Raw genomic sequence first — 15,628 nt, forward strand, 5'->3', positions numbered from 1 at the left:
GCTAATGTCTAATGTTTTCAAACACTGTATAAACTATACAACTTACTCCCTTGGCTTTGTGCTCACGAGAACTCTTAGAGGTTTTCTGCTATTTAAGCATGATTTCAGGAAGCAATCCACTTCATTGAAAGGTCTCATAAAAACTAGGTCACCATTAATTGCAAAAATCTTTTTCCCAACTTCCATGCCAGCCATCTAGGAGAGAAATAGCAAAAAAAAAAAATATATATATTTTAATAAGAAACCTACTTTTTCACAGAATTAGAATCTGAAAAGGTCTAGAACTTAGTGATTTCTGACATTTTAACACATCTGCAATGTTTTTATACAACGTCATAGTACAGAACTGTGGAAGAGATAACACAGTTACTCCCTTTGATTCAGTTTTTCATTGGATCACCCGTCTCTACTGAAATTCTCCCTCCTTCTAGGACTTAACATTGTACTTCACCTGTGACCCTTCTTTTCTGTTATCTTTAATAGTTCTTCTTACTTCATCCTTTTAACTACAGTCAAACCTCAGGTTAATTGTTTTTCCTGTGTTTTCCATCTATATCCAATTAACTCAGAGAGTTACAACCTCTATACAGACATGGATGACAACCAAATATGCATCTTTAGTCTGACACGGCGTAGGTGTCTGCAGGTCAGGAGAGAGAAATGCCTGGAATCCAAGGAAGAACTCCAACAGGCATGGATCACAAGACGTTGGAAGGATAACAAGGAAGACATTATCTCTGCATGCCAACCAGGTCAATCTTCTTAACTAACCCTACTGCCTAAAAGGGAAAAAATGGGGTGGCTCAGGGGTAAAGAATCCACCTGCCAGTGCAAGGGACTCAGGAGACTCAGGTTGCATACCTGGGTCAGGAAGATACTCTGGAGGAAGAAATGGCAACCCACTCCAGTATTCCTGCCTGGGAAATCCCATGGACAGAGGAGCCTGGCGGGCTACAGTCCATGGGTTCACAAATAGAAATGATTAAGCAACCCACTCCAGTGTTCTTGCCTGGAGAATCCCAGGGACGGGGGAGCCTGGTGGGCTGCTGTCTGTGGGGTCGCACAGAGTCGGACATGACTGAAACGACTTAGCAGCAGCAGCAGGCACGCACACACACATGCACACTGCCTGTAAACTATAGTATATGCTGGTTACTAGCTAAAGGATGAAAACCTGGCAGAGGGCATTTTATTGGTGGCAGAGTCAGGTGAACCTGCACTCCAAGAACATCATCTGAAAATGGGGAAACATTTCCTCATCATAGAAAATTAACAAAAAAAAGTTATTTGTTGGCCAGGCCCACTAACAGGGTATGACCTGAGCAGATTTATTTTCTCTGACATTAATAGCTATACATAAAGCTTTCAGCGGGCTTCCCTGGTGGCTCAGCAGAAAGAACTGGTCTACCAATGCAGGAGACCCAAAAGACTCAAGTTTGATCTCTGGGTCAGGACAATCCCCTGGAGAAGGAAATGGCATTCTGCTTCAATATTCTTGCCTGGAAAAATCCCATGAACGGAGGAGCCTGGTGGGCTACAGTCCATGGGGTCGCAAAGAGTAGGACAGGACTGAGTGACCAAACAACAGAAAGCTGTGTCTTTCATGAGGCTGACAAAAGCAGAGACCTTGGGCATCAGCAGCTAGAATGAGTGATAGCTGGCTACTGACTTTAAATAGGTTCAAAGTTAAAAGCCATGCTTTACTCATTCTCACATTCCTTATTAAAAATTTATATACTGAGAAACATTTTCTTGAGGAGTAAGCATTTTACAAGGCAGACAAAGGTAGGAACACTTTAAACCCAATATACTTGGGACAGAACATTACAACGCATGTTTCATGAGGGCAGAGAATTTTGTCTGTTTCCTTCACTGCTGTATTCCCAGAGCCTAGAATGCTGCCAATCACATAACGGGTACTAAATAAATATTCCTGAAGGAGTGAATGGATGAATGATTGGGAGATTCCTCTGTTTAAAAGTCTGGTGAGGTGAGAGTACATTAATCAGCATTAACCCAATGAGAAAATCAATCAAAGCATATGCTTTACTGATGGAAACTGTATTTAAATAAGATAACCAAAAATGATAGGATTATGATTCACACACACACACACACACACATATATGGGGAGGGGGGCGCTTCCCTGGTGGCTCAGACGGTAAAGCATCTGGTTGCAATATGGAAGACCCGGGTTTGATCTCTGGGTCAGGAAGATCCCCTGGAGAAGGAAATGGCAATCCACTCCAGTACTCTTGCCTGGAGAATCCCATGGATGGAGGAGCCTGGTAGGCTACAGTCCATGGGGTCACAAAGAGTCGGATACAACTGAGTGATTTCACTTTCTTTTTCTTTCATACACACACACACACACACACACTGTTGATGTTGTTGTTAAGTCACCCAGTCATGTCCAGTTCTTTGTGACCCAATGGACTGCAGCACACCAGGCTTCCCTGTTCCTTACCATCTCCTGGAGTTTGCTCAAGTTCATGTTCTTCGCACTGGTGATGCCATCCAGTCATCTCATCCTCTGACACCCTCTTCTCCTTCTGCTCTCAGTCTTTCCCATCATCAGGGACTTTTCCAATGAGTCATCTGTTTGCATCAGATGACCAAACTACTGGAGTTTCAGCTTCAGCATCAGTCCTTCCAGTGAATATTCAGGGTTGATCTCCATTAAGATTGGCTGGTTTGATCTCCTTGCTGTTCAAGGGACTTTCAGGAGTCTTCTCCAGCACCACATTTCGAAGGTATCAAATCTTTGGCGTTCTGCCTTCTTCACAGTCCGGCTCTCACAACCATACATGACCACTGGGAAGACCATAGCCTTGACTATACAGACCTTTGTCAGCAGAGTAACATCTCTGCTTTTCAAAACAGTCTAGGCTTGTCATTGCTTTCCTGCTGAGAAGCAATGGCCTTCTGATTTCATGCATGGCTGCAGTCACCATCCACAGTGATTTTGGAGCCCAAGAAGAGGAAGTCTGTCACACTTCTACCTTTTCCCCTTCTATTTGCCATGCACTAATGGGGCTGGACAGAGGAGCCTGGTGGGCTACCGTCCATGGGGTCTGTAGCAAAGAGTTGGGCAACACTGAGTGACTAACACACACACACACACACACACACGAGGGAGCTGGATGCCATGATCTTAGCAGGTACACATACTACCTAATGTATAAAACAGATACCTAATGAGAACCTACTGTATAGCATGGGGGGGGTGGGTGGAAAGAAAGTGCCATCTGTTTGTAGGACATATATTAAGCTAAGCTTAAAAATGCATTCCAATATACACTGGGTGCAGACAAATACTGTTTGATTCCACTTACACGAGGTACCTAGAATAGTCAAATTCATAGAGTCAGAAAGTCCACTGGCAGATCCCAGGCACAAGGGGCTGGGACGGGGGAGGAGGAAAAATGGGCAGCTATGATTTAACGGGGACAGAGTTTCAGTTTATGAAGTGAAAATTTTTGAGAGCTGGATGATGGTGAGAGTTGCACAGCGATGTGAATGTGCTTAGTGCCAATGAACTGTACAGTTAAATATGTTTAAAATAGTATGTTTTATATTATGTGCCTTTTACCACAATAAAAAAATTTAAGTGATAGGGAAATAGAAGACACAGCTCTTGATTCAGTGGAAGAATCATGTAACATGCATAATAGTCCCACCCTATACAGTCTCCACCAGGTTGCAGACTAGAATCAGACATGGACTAAACCACTTGGACTCCTACAAGGTCAGGTTGAAGCTGTACATCTTTACAATACCTCCCCCACTCTCCTTAGGTACTCAGACACCCTCTTTCACAAATCCTAACAGTATTACAAAAAACCTCAGAATAAGATTATTCAGAGTCATTATTTTCAATAAAGATACTTGAAGGCTGATTTCAGTTTTTTTAAAAACTTTTAAATGTGTATGTCACAGACAAAAAGTTTAAATAAAAACACTAATTTACATTACCTCAGCATTAGACCCCTTTTCCACCAACTTTATTATTGGAACTTTATTTTTGTCTTCTAATCCAAAACCATAGCTGCCTTCATTGGATTTAATCTGAAATGTAAAATATTAACATGACTAACAAAACAACTATGAAAAAAATTACAAATCAAACAGATTGAAATGATACATTGTATCACCAAACATGTTTATGTAATCTATCAATGTCTAATGAAGAAGAAAATCTGCACAGCATAGTAATAAACTTACCAATAAGGATTTAGCTATAACATTTTCCACAACTTTTAAATCATGTTTCATCAGCCGATGTTTCATATTTGACCCTTCCATTTCCTCATCCGCAAAAAAACGGAAAAGTAGAGGTTCGTCTTTGAATTCACTTTTCTCAAGCACTATGGAAATAGAGAGCGAGCCCAAATCAACCTCATTTTCCATACTGACAGACCTCCAGCCTGGAACAAGTTACATTCACAAATATCCCAACGATACTTTTTAATTTCCATAATTTCAAGCTGATGTTTCCTTCAATTACTGTTACCTAAAAGACTGAATTTTTAAAGATAAGTAATATTTTTTTTTCATGATAAAGTTTTTTGACTTAACCAAATCTGCTACCTTCCAGATTAAAATCCAACTTTTACTTTCAAAAGATTATATTGAATTTTAAAAATGCATGCAATTCAAAACATAGAATCCTACAGGGTTTTGAATTTGCAGTAAACATTTTAAGTAAAAGACAAAAACATTTCTGTTTTTAATATCCTGCACAATTATGGGAAAATTCAAATGGGTTAAATGTAGCCTTTATGTGTGTGAGCAATTCTCATCGCAGTTGCTTTTGTTCTAACACTTCAAACCAGAATCTGCCTTCTGGGTGAAATGTGATTTTAGTTTCCACCAATTCCTAGTCATCTGCATAAAAACACTGTTCTCAAATAACCTTATTTCTGCAAAGGTCAGTTTTTCCCTTTTATCTGAATACTAACATTTTCCCCCAAAGTCCCAAAGCTGCCTGACATGCTCTAATGATATAAGGTATAAGTTTTGTTAGCCTTTTTTAAAAATAAGACTACATACTGATAGAAAGAATTTGTTCTCAGTGAGATCCTGACAGCTGTCAAAGTGTCTTAAAAGAGAAATCTTCTTTCTACTTATCTATCCTTATATTCTTATTCTGGAAGCAATACTGGGGAAGTTACTTAAACTCCTTGAACTTCAGTTTCCTCATCGATAATATGTGGGCAATAAAATCTTCTTCATAATGTTGGACAAAACTAAAATGTAACAAATGTAAATAATTTGGCATACAGTAGGCAAAAAAAAAAAGATAGCTCCTTTGTTTCTAATGGAGTTTCAAATCATAACTGTTGATCAGTTATATGTATGGATTGACCTTTAAATGGAAAACTGCTGGCAACATAAATTTAACGAATGAAACTACCAACCACAAATTAAAGGCAACACAAGCCTTTTGCAGCTGACAATAGGAAGGAGAATATAATTGAGATCGAGGTAAGCCTTGCCTAGGGCTTCCCAGGTGGCGCTAGTGGTAAAGAACCCGCCTGCTGATGTGGGAGACATAAGGGATGCAGGTTTGATCCCTGAGTCGGGAAGATCACATAGAGGAGGGCATGGCAACCCACTCCAGTATTCTTGCCCGGACAGGGGAGCCTGGTGGGCTGCAGCCCATAGGGCTGCAAGAGTCGGACAGGACTGAAGCACTCACACAGGTAGGCCTTGCCGACATGACCTGCTTTATTCCCCAAACTCACATGGTGTTTCTGCTACTGCTGTTTTCCTCCACCAAACAGTCAGTCTAAAGGCAGGGAGAGAAAACATCCATAAGGCCAGGCATGAGCCCAACTGGCTGTGCCTTTACTGACAGAGACTTCCATAGGGAAAAACTTTACTGCAACCCAATATTTTAAAATAAATATTTAGATTAAATTGATGCTTGCTGATGCTTTAAAGAGAAAAATCATCAAAATCTTTGAAGGTTTTCAGCTTGATATTATAGTTTTAATTCCATATAATGATGTCATTCCTTCCATTCAATAATTGGCTTTTCAAAGACCAGTATTTCCTGTGGTCCAGAGACACTGGGATGTAATGGAAGTCCCAAAGGAACAAATGATAATCAAAGAGGCTTTCAAAATCACTGCTACTTTTCTGTTCTTATTGCTTCAGAAAAAGTAATTTCTGAATATAATTGGCCAATAGGCACAAGAGCTATCAAATAAGCACATAAGCAAATATTATTAACAATGGAAAGCGATGGTTCGGGTTTATGGAATCTATAAGATCGTATGAATAGAGAGGGAAAACTAAGTCTCATTACTTTTATAAGTTTAAGAGAAATGAAGTCAACAAACAAGAAAGGAATTCAATCTTTAATTAGTAGTCAAAAAGAAACTTTTTTCCAGAAATTTATAATTTTGTTCTCTAACTTTGAAAGTATTTTCTTAAAAAATCACTATAAATATGCAATTATATAGGCTCTCATTTAATCATTTTAATATATACTGGCATTAAAAAAATAAAAAGAAACCCATGGGTCTGACTTAGAATAGTTTCAAAGAGATACATGAGCTGTTTTTTTTAACTTCTAGTTCAAGCTCTTGCTTTTTCAGAACCAGTCTAGAAAAACAGAAAAAATGTCATGGCAACTTATAGATAATACTTGTGGAGACACTGCTTGCAGACATGGTGCCCCAACAGGGACATGTGGCAAGACCCAGACAATCTTGCTGGTTCATCTTTAGAGGACTTCCCTGGCCACTGAGAGACTCCCAATGTCTTGAGAAAACAAAACAGTGAAATACATCTGGAAGCTTCCAAAATAAATATGCTTACCATGGTGCATAAATCCATTGTCACAGAGCCCAATGCCAAATATCATCGCCTCTTCTCTGCTGCGGCAATCCCCCTGTCAACCACAAAAGCCCTGTACAAGTTAACAGGTGACCGAAGATTCTGCTGCATTGAAACCACATTTGACATTCTCAGCACTGTCCTGACAAAGCCATTCATACATTACGGCTGATGTTGCTTTCAGAAGCCCACTGACAATGCATTTAATTGTTATCAAACATTCCTTTGATTATGAAAATATCTTCTTTTGACATTAAAAACAAAGATTTACTATTTCTTGAGAAAATTATGCTTGATTAAAAATGAAAATACATGAGTAACTACAATTTATTGCTACCACAAATGATGCCTTATTTCTTTGATCATATATCCTAATTATGCATCAAAGAAATATCCTATAATTGAAAACTCACTAAATAAAGCTTGCTAAGTAAAAGTCATTATGCATCATCTCTTCTATCACCTCCCACCAAATGGCCTTGCTCTTTAAGTGCCTCCAAAGAAACCTATTAATCTAGTGTGACTTGTAAGACCCTAAGAGTATGTTGTTCAGGGGAGTCAGCAAATGCAAGCTTCTCTTTCACTCTCATGCCAGAAAAAATAAAAATCAGCTCACATAACTGATCCCCAAAAGAAAGCCTAATGCAACCTTTTGTGATGATTTTTATCTAGAAAACATCTATTTTATTCATTCAAGTATGAATTTATATACACTCTTCCCTCTATAACACGGCTTCAGCATCTGAGAATTCAACCAACCACGGATCAAAACTAGTCAGAGGAAAAAAAAAAACAGAAAGTTCCAAAATGTAATACTAGAATTTGCAGCATCAGTGACTATTTATATAGCATTTACATTTCATCAGGTATTAAAAGTAATCTTAAGGTTGATTAAAAGATATGGGAGATTATATGCAAATGCATTTTATACAAGGGGCTTGAGCATCTGTGGATTTTGGTACCTGCAAGGGTCCTGTGACCAGTATCTCCTAGATACCAACAGGACTATGTATATGAATATGTATGTATATATGTATATATCTGTTGTATCTGTGTCTATATAACCTTACAGTTGTATGTTTTACAGTTTAAGAAGTGCTTTCTTACATATTATCTCATTTTTTTCTAGCCCTATCTTTTAGCTCTTAGGTACAATACTCTTCTGGGAAAGACTGAGGGCAGGAGGAGAAGAGGGAGACAGAGGATAAGATGGGTGGATGGCATCATCGACTCAATAGACATGAATTTGAGCAAACTCTGGGAGATAGTGAAGGACAGGAAAGCCTGGCATGCTGCAGTCCATGCGGTCACAAAGAGTCAGACATGACTGAGCTACTGAGTGCCTGAACAACAACAATACTCTACCAAATCCATCCTTTCTTCTCTCTGGCTTCTATTTCATTCCTATGTCAGCACCCTAATCCAGTGTTTCTTCATCTTACTTCTAAATTGCCATAATTCTTTTCCTGTACTGTCTCTAATATTGTACTCCTGTACTTTCTCTAATATTGCCATTATAGAATTAAATTTTCTTTGGTTTTTTTAAAGACTTTTTTCTGGTATGGCCCATTTTTAAAGTCAATATTGTTACAATATTGTTTCTGTTCTATGTTTTGGGTTTTTGGCCACAAGGATGTGGGATATTAGCTCCCGGATCAGGGACTGACCCTGTACCCACTGCATTGGAAGGCAAAGTCTAGGAAAGTCCTTAGAATTAAACTTTCTTACGCAGGAATACTAGGCTTCTCAGGTGGCGCTAGTGGTAAAGCACCTGCCGGCCAATGCAGGAGACATTAAGAGATGCAGGAAAGATCCCCTGGAGCAGGGCAGGGCAACCCACTCTAGTATTCTTGCCTAGAGAATTCCAGGGACAGAGAAGCCTGGAGGGCTATCGTCCTCAGGATCGTACAGAGTCAGACAGGACTGAAGGGACTAAGCCTGCACACACACAGGAATACCATGTACCAAAACTTTAAACTAACTCTCATTTTTTATAATCATAAAGTATCAACATTCTGTGTTGGGCTTTGCATGCCTCCCATAACCCTGACTTCATTATACCCCTCCAGACCTATTTTCCAAAGGTTAGGTCACCTTTGCTGTCATCAATTTGGCTTCCAGACTGTTGGCAGGACTCCCTTTTGTTTATTTCCATCCTCGTTCTCATTCATGGAATCATTCACTCCACTCAGTGCCTTAAATTCTACCTATCAGTCTATCAAGGATCAACACAAGTACCACCTTATGCTATAACAACTCTACCCTCCCTAATCCTCCTGTCAATGGTCACGAGAATTACAATCTGTATCTTTAGACAATGCATCTGTACTCTTTTCAAAATCTGTTAGTAATGTCCATACATTCACACAAAAGATTTTTTTTTTTGCTACACAGTGTGCTAAGTGCTAGAAGTAACAGTAAAACACTCAAACACAAAACACTTCCCTGCCCTCATAATTGAAATCTGAAGAACCGAGTCACTTAAAATATATAATTTGTTGTTTTGTTGTTCAGTCACTAAGATGTGTCCACCTCTTTGCTACCTCACGGACTGAAGCATGCCAGGCTTCCCTGTCCTTCGCTCTCTCCCGGAGTTTGCTCAAACTCATGCATTGAGTCAGTGATGCCACCATCATCCAATTTAGTCAATACCCCCAAACAGGTGTTATACTAGGTGCTGGCACATAAGTTAACCAGCCCCCACCCTAAGAATCACGGGGACGGTTTCAATATAAAGTGGGATTATCTAAGACAGATACATCCAGGGAACTGGGACCACAGAGGAAGATGCTGAGCCAAGTCTGGAGGATCCAGCAAAGTTTACTGGGGGAGATGATGCTGAAGCAGAGCCTTAGAGGAAGTATAAAAATCAGCCCAACTGACTAACAGTCCCTTGAAGGCAGGAACCATGTCTGCTTTCTGTTTTGTTGGCTTCTTTTATTTTAATCACCAAAGCACCTGCTTAAATGTTAAATTCACAGTAAAAGCTTGTTTTAATAATCACCAACAGTATACACTGATTATTCAACTGACAGCCTTGGTGGAAAGAGACTCTTCCTTTAAAATAAAATCTCTTGTTCATTTTAGCTTAAGAACTTTAATTTACCATTCTCTTATCATTCCATTACCATACCTTTCTCCTCAAAGCCAGCCCATGTTGTCCTAATCTAAAGCTAGAGTTAATTATGTCTGATACTTACATATATGCAAGTTTTACACTATCAGAATCATAAAGCTTAAGTGATGGAGCTGCTGCTAAGTCACTTCAGTTGTGTCTGACTCTGTGCAACCTCCATAGACAACAGCCCACCAGGCTCCCCTGTCCCTGGGATTCTCCAGGCAAGAACACTGGAGTGGGTTGCCATTTCCTTCTCCTAAGTGATGGAGAAGAGCTGATATATATAGTTATTCCAGTAAGCAGGAAACAGTTGTGAAGATAAAATCTAGACAGACTGAGTGACTCACGCAAGTTTGCATAACTGCTTAACAGCAAAGCTGTCATCAGACCAGATTACCTGTATCCTAGTCCATTTCAATTTCAATTCTACTATGCACAGGCATTTCTACAGTCACTGCCATAACAGACCAGAAAGAAAACCTGAAGTAAAAGAGAATTGCAACTTGGTCTGGGTTTTGAGCAACTTCTTTTAGTCTTCTAATGTTCATATTTGGAAAGTAAAAGTGTCAAAAATGAAAAAAAAAAGTTGATGACTGACTTCCTTTATCAGAACTCTAAATATTTATTCAGTATTAGCCTTTGCTTCAAAAAAAAAAAAAAACTTTCTTCAGTTTTCTCACATAATCAACGTAGAAGAATTCATGTGAATTCTGTAACAGTATAATTTCTATGTGAAATTTCAACTCTATTACCAAACATAGAACCAATCCCAATGACATGCACTGATCAACATATTATAAATGGTTTTCACACTAGTAAACCCATTGAACACTGGAATTTGGGTTTTATCTAAAAAAGAACTGTTTGCTTTAAGATCTTAATTTCTCAATAAAATAAATCTAAATACTAAATGTAAAACCAGGTATTCCTGGATAGTCTAGAAGTTAATATTAAATAATAAAAATTTCAAGAAGTATGTGCACAGATAAATCAAATACGAATTAAACATTTATATTTAAGGCAAAAATAAACATTTCCATGACTGAGCATCAAATACTATTATTCACTTGTAACAAAAGATGTAGATGATTTTCTTCAATAACAAAAAACTAACTTGACTCAAATATCCAAATGTAATGACAGCATTTCAACCAAGCCATATTCCCTTCTCCAAAATAGTAAGTTCTGTCAAAGCAAATATCAGTTTTCTTGGCCTTTCCTTTAACCCGTGGAAAACATTTGATTATTTATTAGTTAATCTAGTATGATAAAACATCTAAATAAATTTATATTTGAATATATATTATAATGGGCTGGATGCCTTGAGTTGCAAATAACATTTTCTCAGTACCAGCTGTCAGCTCCCACACTCTGAGAAGCAGAGTGACAATCACAATAAATTCTGCACTTTCTTATTTACAATGTGTGCAGATGGATACCAAAGCTGATAATATCAAGATACAATTACCATCTAACAGAGAAGACGGCACAAGGTGACTAGAATAACTTGGTAGGACTAAACATTAGATACCTTAAAAAAATCTGTAAACAAAACATGAGAAACTTTAGTACATATACACACTTTTCTTTAGTGATATTCAAATTACACTTAGTATTGTGAATGGATCTCAGCTGATATTTTTGAATCACAAAACATCTCCCTCTTGAAAGACAATACAGCATAAAAATTAAGTGAAAACTCTGAAATCAGATGATCCAGGTTCAAATCCTAATTCTGCTTCATTCCAGCTGTATGAACTTGGTCAAGTCATTTCACTGTGTCTCATTGGCAAGTAGGGAGTTTTTAAAATCCCTAAATCACCTCAAAGTTTAAAGCAGCCATGAAGGTAACTCAGCAATTTCTATTTGTCTATTTACCTGTGCAATCAACCAGTCTATCAGCTTGTTGGCCATAACGACAGACTTGTAGGTTCTTAAGTGATAATCTTTATCTCTACAAAGGAAAGAGAAACCAAAAACACTAAGCAAGAGGGTAAGTAAGGGGGAAAAAAAGAGGGGGATAAATAAGCACCAGGATCACTTCATTTAGTATCAGTGTGCAACAGAAAAGTTTACTCGATGGAATCTGAATTGATTTCTGAAATGATTGCCCCCACTTACATGTAAATAAGGGAGCTTTACAAGGTTTACGCAACACCTGACAATTCCCTTCATCAGTTCACACCAGGAGAAGGAACCCACAAGCATACCAAAACAGGACATTTCTTCTTCCACATTTTCTTATATCCAAATTGATTATTACTGCTATGTTATCTGGTAATAACTTGGCTAGAAATATAATTGCTCATTAATAAAAGAATAATAAAACAGAATTCCTTCCCTTTAAATCAAGATAGGGTTTACGAAAGAACTCCTCAAAATGTGGAGAATAAAGCCACCCTTTGCATTTCTGCTCTTGAATTCTCCAGGTAGGCCGGATTTGCCCTGGAGGATGATTCAGTTGCCTCAGCAGTGGCAGACCTCAGGCCTCCCCAGAGGGAAACACACGAAGAACCTTGTCATTTTGTCTGATCACAACATGGCCTTAGTCACACCACATCCCCAGGCAGCCAAGGGAACCGAGAGCAGACTCTCCTGTCTGCAGAAGTTCCTGGATCTGAGAAATCTTTCAAAGTCTAGTTAGATAACTACAAAGTGCTCAGGATCAGAACAAGACCCCAAGGGCAGAAATCTATGATTCATTTATTTTGCTGGCCTAAATCAAAATGGAATGAGAAAAGGAGAGTCTTTCAAAATGTCAAAAAAAAAAAAAAAATCCAAACTGCAATCAACTTGACGTGACAAATAATTACTGGCTATATTCATGGTTCTTTTAACTTCTGTCAGCAATTTACAATTAATATTGACATCATTTCATCCACTCTCATAAAAAGCTCTCCAAAATATGACTGAAATTCCTGAGATTTCAATAGTGAATGTACTAGGTTAGCCAGTAATCAACAGCAGATTTTTTTTTTAATCTTTTAAAATCTGTCTCTGTTTCTGACACCCCATCATCCATTTCATCTTGGCTTCCATACGTGTCAAAAAGAAGGACAGGGTAGTTTTTATAGAATACATGTGGCTCTATCGATTTTTTCACCCAAGTCATTTTTCTTTTCATAAGCTGAGTTCATACATATTAAAAGCATGACTATCACACATTCCATCTGCTTTATGGGTTTTTTCCCCATAAATTTACCCTTGACAACTCATAAACCACTGTCATTTCTAGCCAAAGAACAATTCCTTCTTATCAGCTCTTTTAGAATGTAACTTTCTTGATAAAAAATCTCACGTGGCTAAAATATATTTTCAGAACACATTTTCTCATATATAAAACCTACATACACACAGACACACACATGACATGAAAAAATAATCCAGTATCGGTTTCTATTAGTTTAAGACCTGGGTTCAATCTCTGCGTTGGGAAGATCCCCTGGAGGAGGGCACGGCAACCCACTCCAGTATTCTTGCTTGGAGAATCCCATGGACAAAGGACCCTGATGGGCTACAGTCCACGGGATTTCCAAGAGTCAGACACAACTGATCAACTGAACACACATACAAGTACAAAAAAACCCATGTGCTATTATTAACCATTTTTTAGCATTATGCTATCCAAAATATTTACAGAAAGTCTGTGCCAGGAATATAGCAGAGAATCAACAAATACTGGTTTCTTTCTTTTTTTTTTTTTACTTTGTGAAGCCTGCTTATGAAAGTGGACAGGGCATTTTCAGGGGTAATAGGTAAGACCCTGTTTTCTCTTTCAGGATCTGAAGTGTGGGCATTCCAACACTTAATCAGCAACTTTTGGAATATTTTTTTAGCTCTGCATTTCCTTGGAATTGGAAACCAGAGTGAAAAGTAGAAACGCTGTCCATCAAACACCTGGATTCTATATCCATGACTGAAAAGCCTCTACATTCATTTTAGAAATCATACATTCATTTTTTTGTTCTGAAAAATATGTTTTAGTCAATAAACTCCAAATGAAATCTGGCCATCTGAAATTAATTTACTATTATATTACATTATATCAGTTCTATCAGTTTGTGGATACTACAAATACAATTCTGCTCTTGATTATCTCTATTAGTAATCATAACATAAAACTCAAAGTTTTCTGCTATGTTTCTAAAAGGATAAACTGAAAATGAATTCTAATTTCTCTTTAGAAACCAGAAAGGCATATCTCTTCAGAAGTAAAAACATGGTATAGAGAAACTGATAAAATTATTAAATCCAAATTAATTCTTAAGTTTCAAGTGCAAAACTTTTTCTTTCAATAAAAGATGATTAAAAGAAAATATTTTGACATAAAATACAAGTCAAAGATTTGATCATAAGTCTAATTGAAAAAATTAATATACAAAAAAATTAATATACAAGTAATCATAATGGTAAATATTTATTAGTAAATAGTATTTTGAAATCCTCTCTGGTTACTCAACTATTATTTATCAAATACTAACTGACTGTGGATAATTTCATTATCAAACCTGTAATTTACTATGTTGCTAAGTCACTTCAGTCGTGTCCAACTCTGGCAACCCCATAGACGGCAGCCCACGAGGTTCCTCCATCCCTGGGACTTTCCAGGCAAGAACACTGGGGTGGGTTGGCATTTCCTTCTCCTTACTATGAATTAATGGCAAATAATTTTAGAAATCAGAATAAAAAGTATAGAAGAAACTATAATTAGAGCTCCAGAAAATTTTGAAATATTTTAAGATAAATTGTTACTTAAAATATCTTTAAGAGCAAAATGTTCACATTTGGAAGAAAAATAAAATACGCTATGTTCAGCTTAATAATATTTACCTAATATGCAATATAAATATTTTCATTTAAACTGCCCAGAATTTAGAAACTAGACTCACCTTACAACTGGAGTAAACAGACTATGAAGACGACAATATAATCGTACACCCTGTTGTAAAATAAAGATATGTCAAAAACAAGTAAAATCAGTCAATGGACATACCAATGAAATTTAGAAATAGATTATTCTGAAATTATTACACAATCTTAACCAATTTCAAAGTTATTCAAATGTTACATTATATTAAAAAATAATATCTGAATAACTAAAACAGGATTAAATTGTTATTAGTTTTTCACCTACAAGTGACATTCATACATATGCATGTACAAACATGCATATGATATACATATATACACATATGCATACATACAAAAAAGCCTTTCTCAGCGATCAATGCAAAGAAATAGAGGAAAGCAATAGAATGGGAAAGACTAGAGATCTCTTCAAGAAAATTAGAGATTAATAAGGGAACATTTCTTGCAACGATGGGCTCTATAAAGGACAAAAATGGTATGGACCTAACAGAAGCAGAAGATATTAAGAAGACGTGGCAAGAATACACAGAAGAACTGTACAAAAAAGATCTTCATGACCCAGATAATCACGATGGTGTGATCACTCACCTAGAGCCAGACATCCTGGAATGTGAAGTCAAGTGAGCATTAGAAAGCATCACTATGAACAAAGCTAGTAGAGGTGATGGAATCCCAGTTGAGCTATTTCAAATCCTGAAAGATGATGCTGTGAAAGTGCTGCACTCAATATGCCAGCAAATTTGGAAAACTCAGCAGTGGCCACAGGACTGGAAAAGGTTAGTTTGCATTCCAACC

At 37.5% G+C, this 15,628-nt stretch overlaps 1 protein-coding gene across 2 annotated transcripts in view; it reads right to left on the reverse strand.

The window, feature by feature from the left end:
- The window catches only part of PREX2 (phosphatidylinositol-3,4,5-trisphosphate dependent Rac exchange factor 2), a 302,207-nt gene that overhangs the window by 163,992 nt on the left and 122,587 nt on the right, over positions 1–15,628 (reverse strand). For both annotated transcript variants that reach the window (XM_086336651.1, XM_086336652.1), the window contains exons 13-18: positions 14,854–14,903; positions 11,843–11,918; positions 6,829–6,901; positions 4,225–4,367; positions 3,976–4,068; positions 47–195 (exon numbers count right to left, since the gene is read on the reverse strand). In XM_086336651.1, coding sequence (XP_086192777.1) covers positions 47–195; positions 3,976–4,068; positions 4,225–4,367; positions 6,829–6,901; positions 11,843–11,918; positions 14,854–14,903 — 584 coding nt within the window. The remainder of the gene's footprint in view (positions 1–46; positions 196–3,975; positions 4,069–4,224; positions 4,368–6,828; positions 6,902–11,842; positions 11,919–14,853; positions 14,904–15,628) is intronic.

The sequence above is a fragment of the Bos grunniens genome, chromosome 14, assembly GCF_055505025.1.
Source record: "Bos grunniens cultivar Pamir isolate PY7600 chromosome 14, Bosgru_T2T1.0, whole genome shotgun sequence".
Lineage (NCBI taxonomy): Eukaryota > Metazoa > Chordata > Mammalia > Artiodactyla > Bovidae > Bos > Bos grunniens.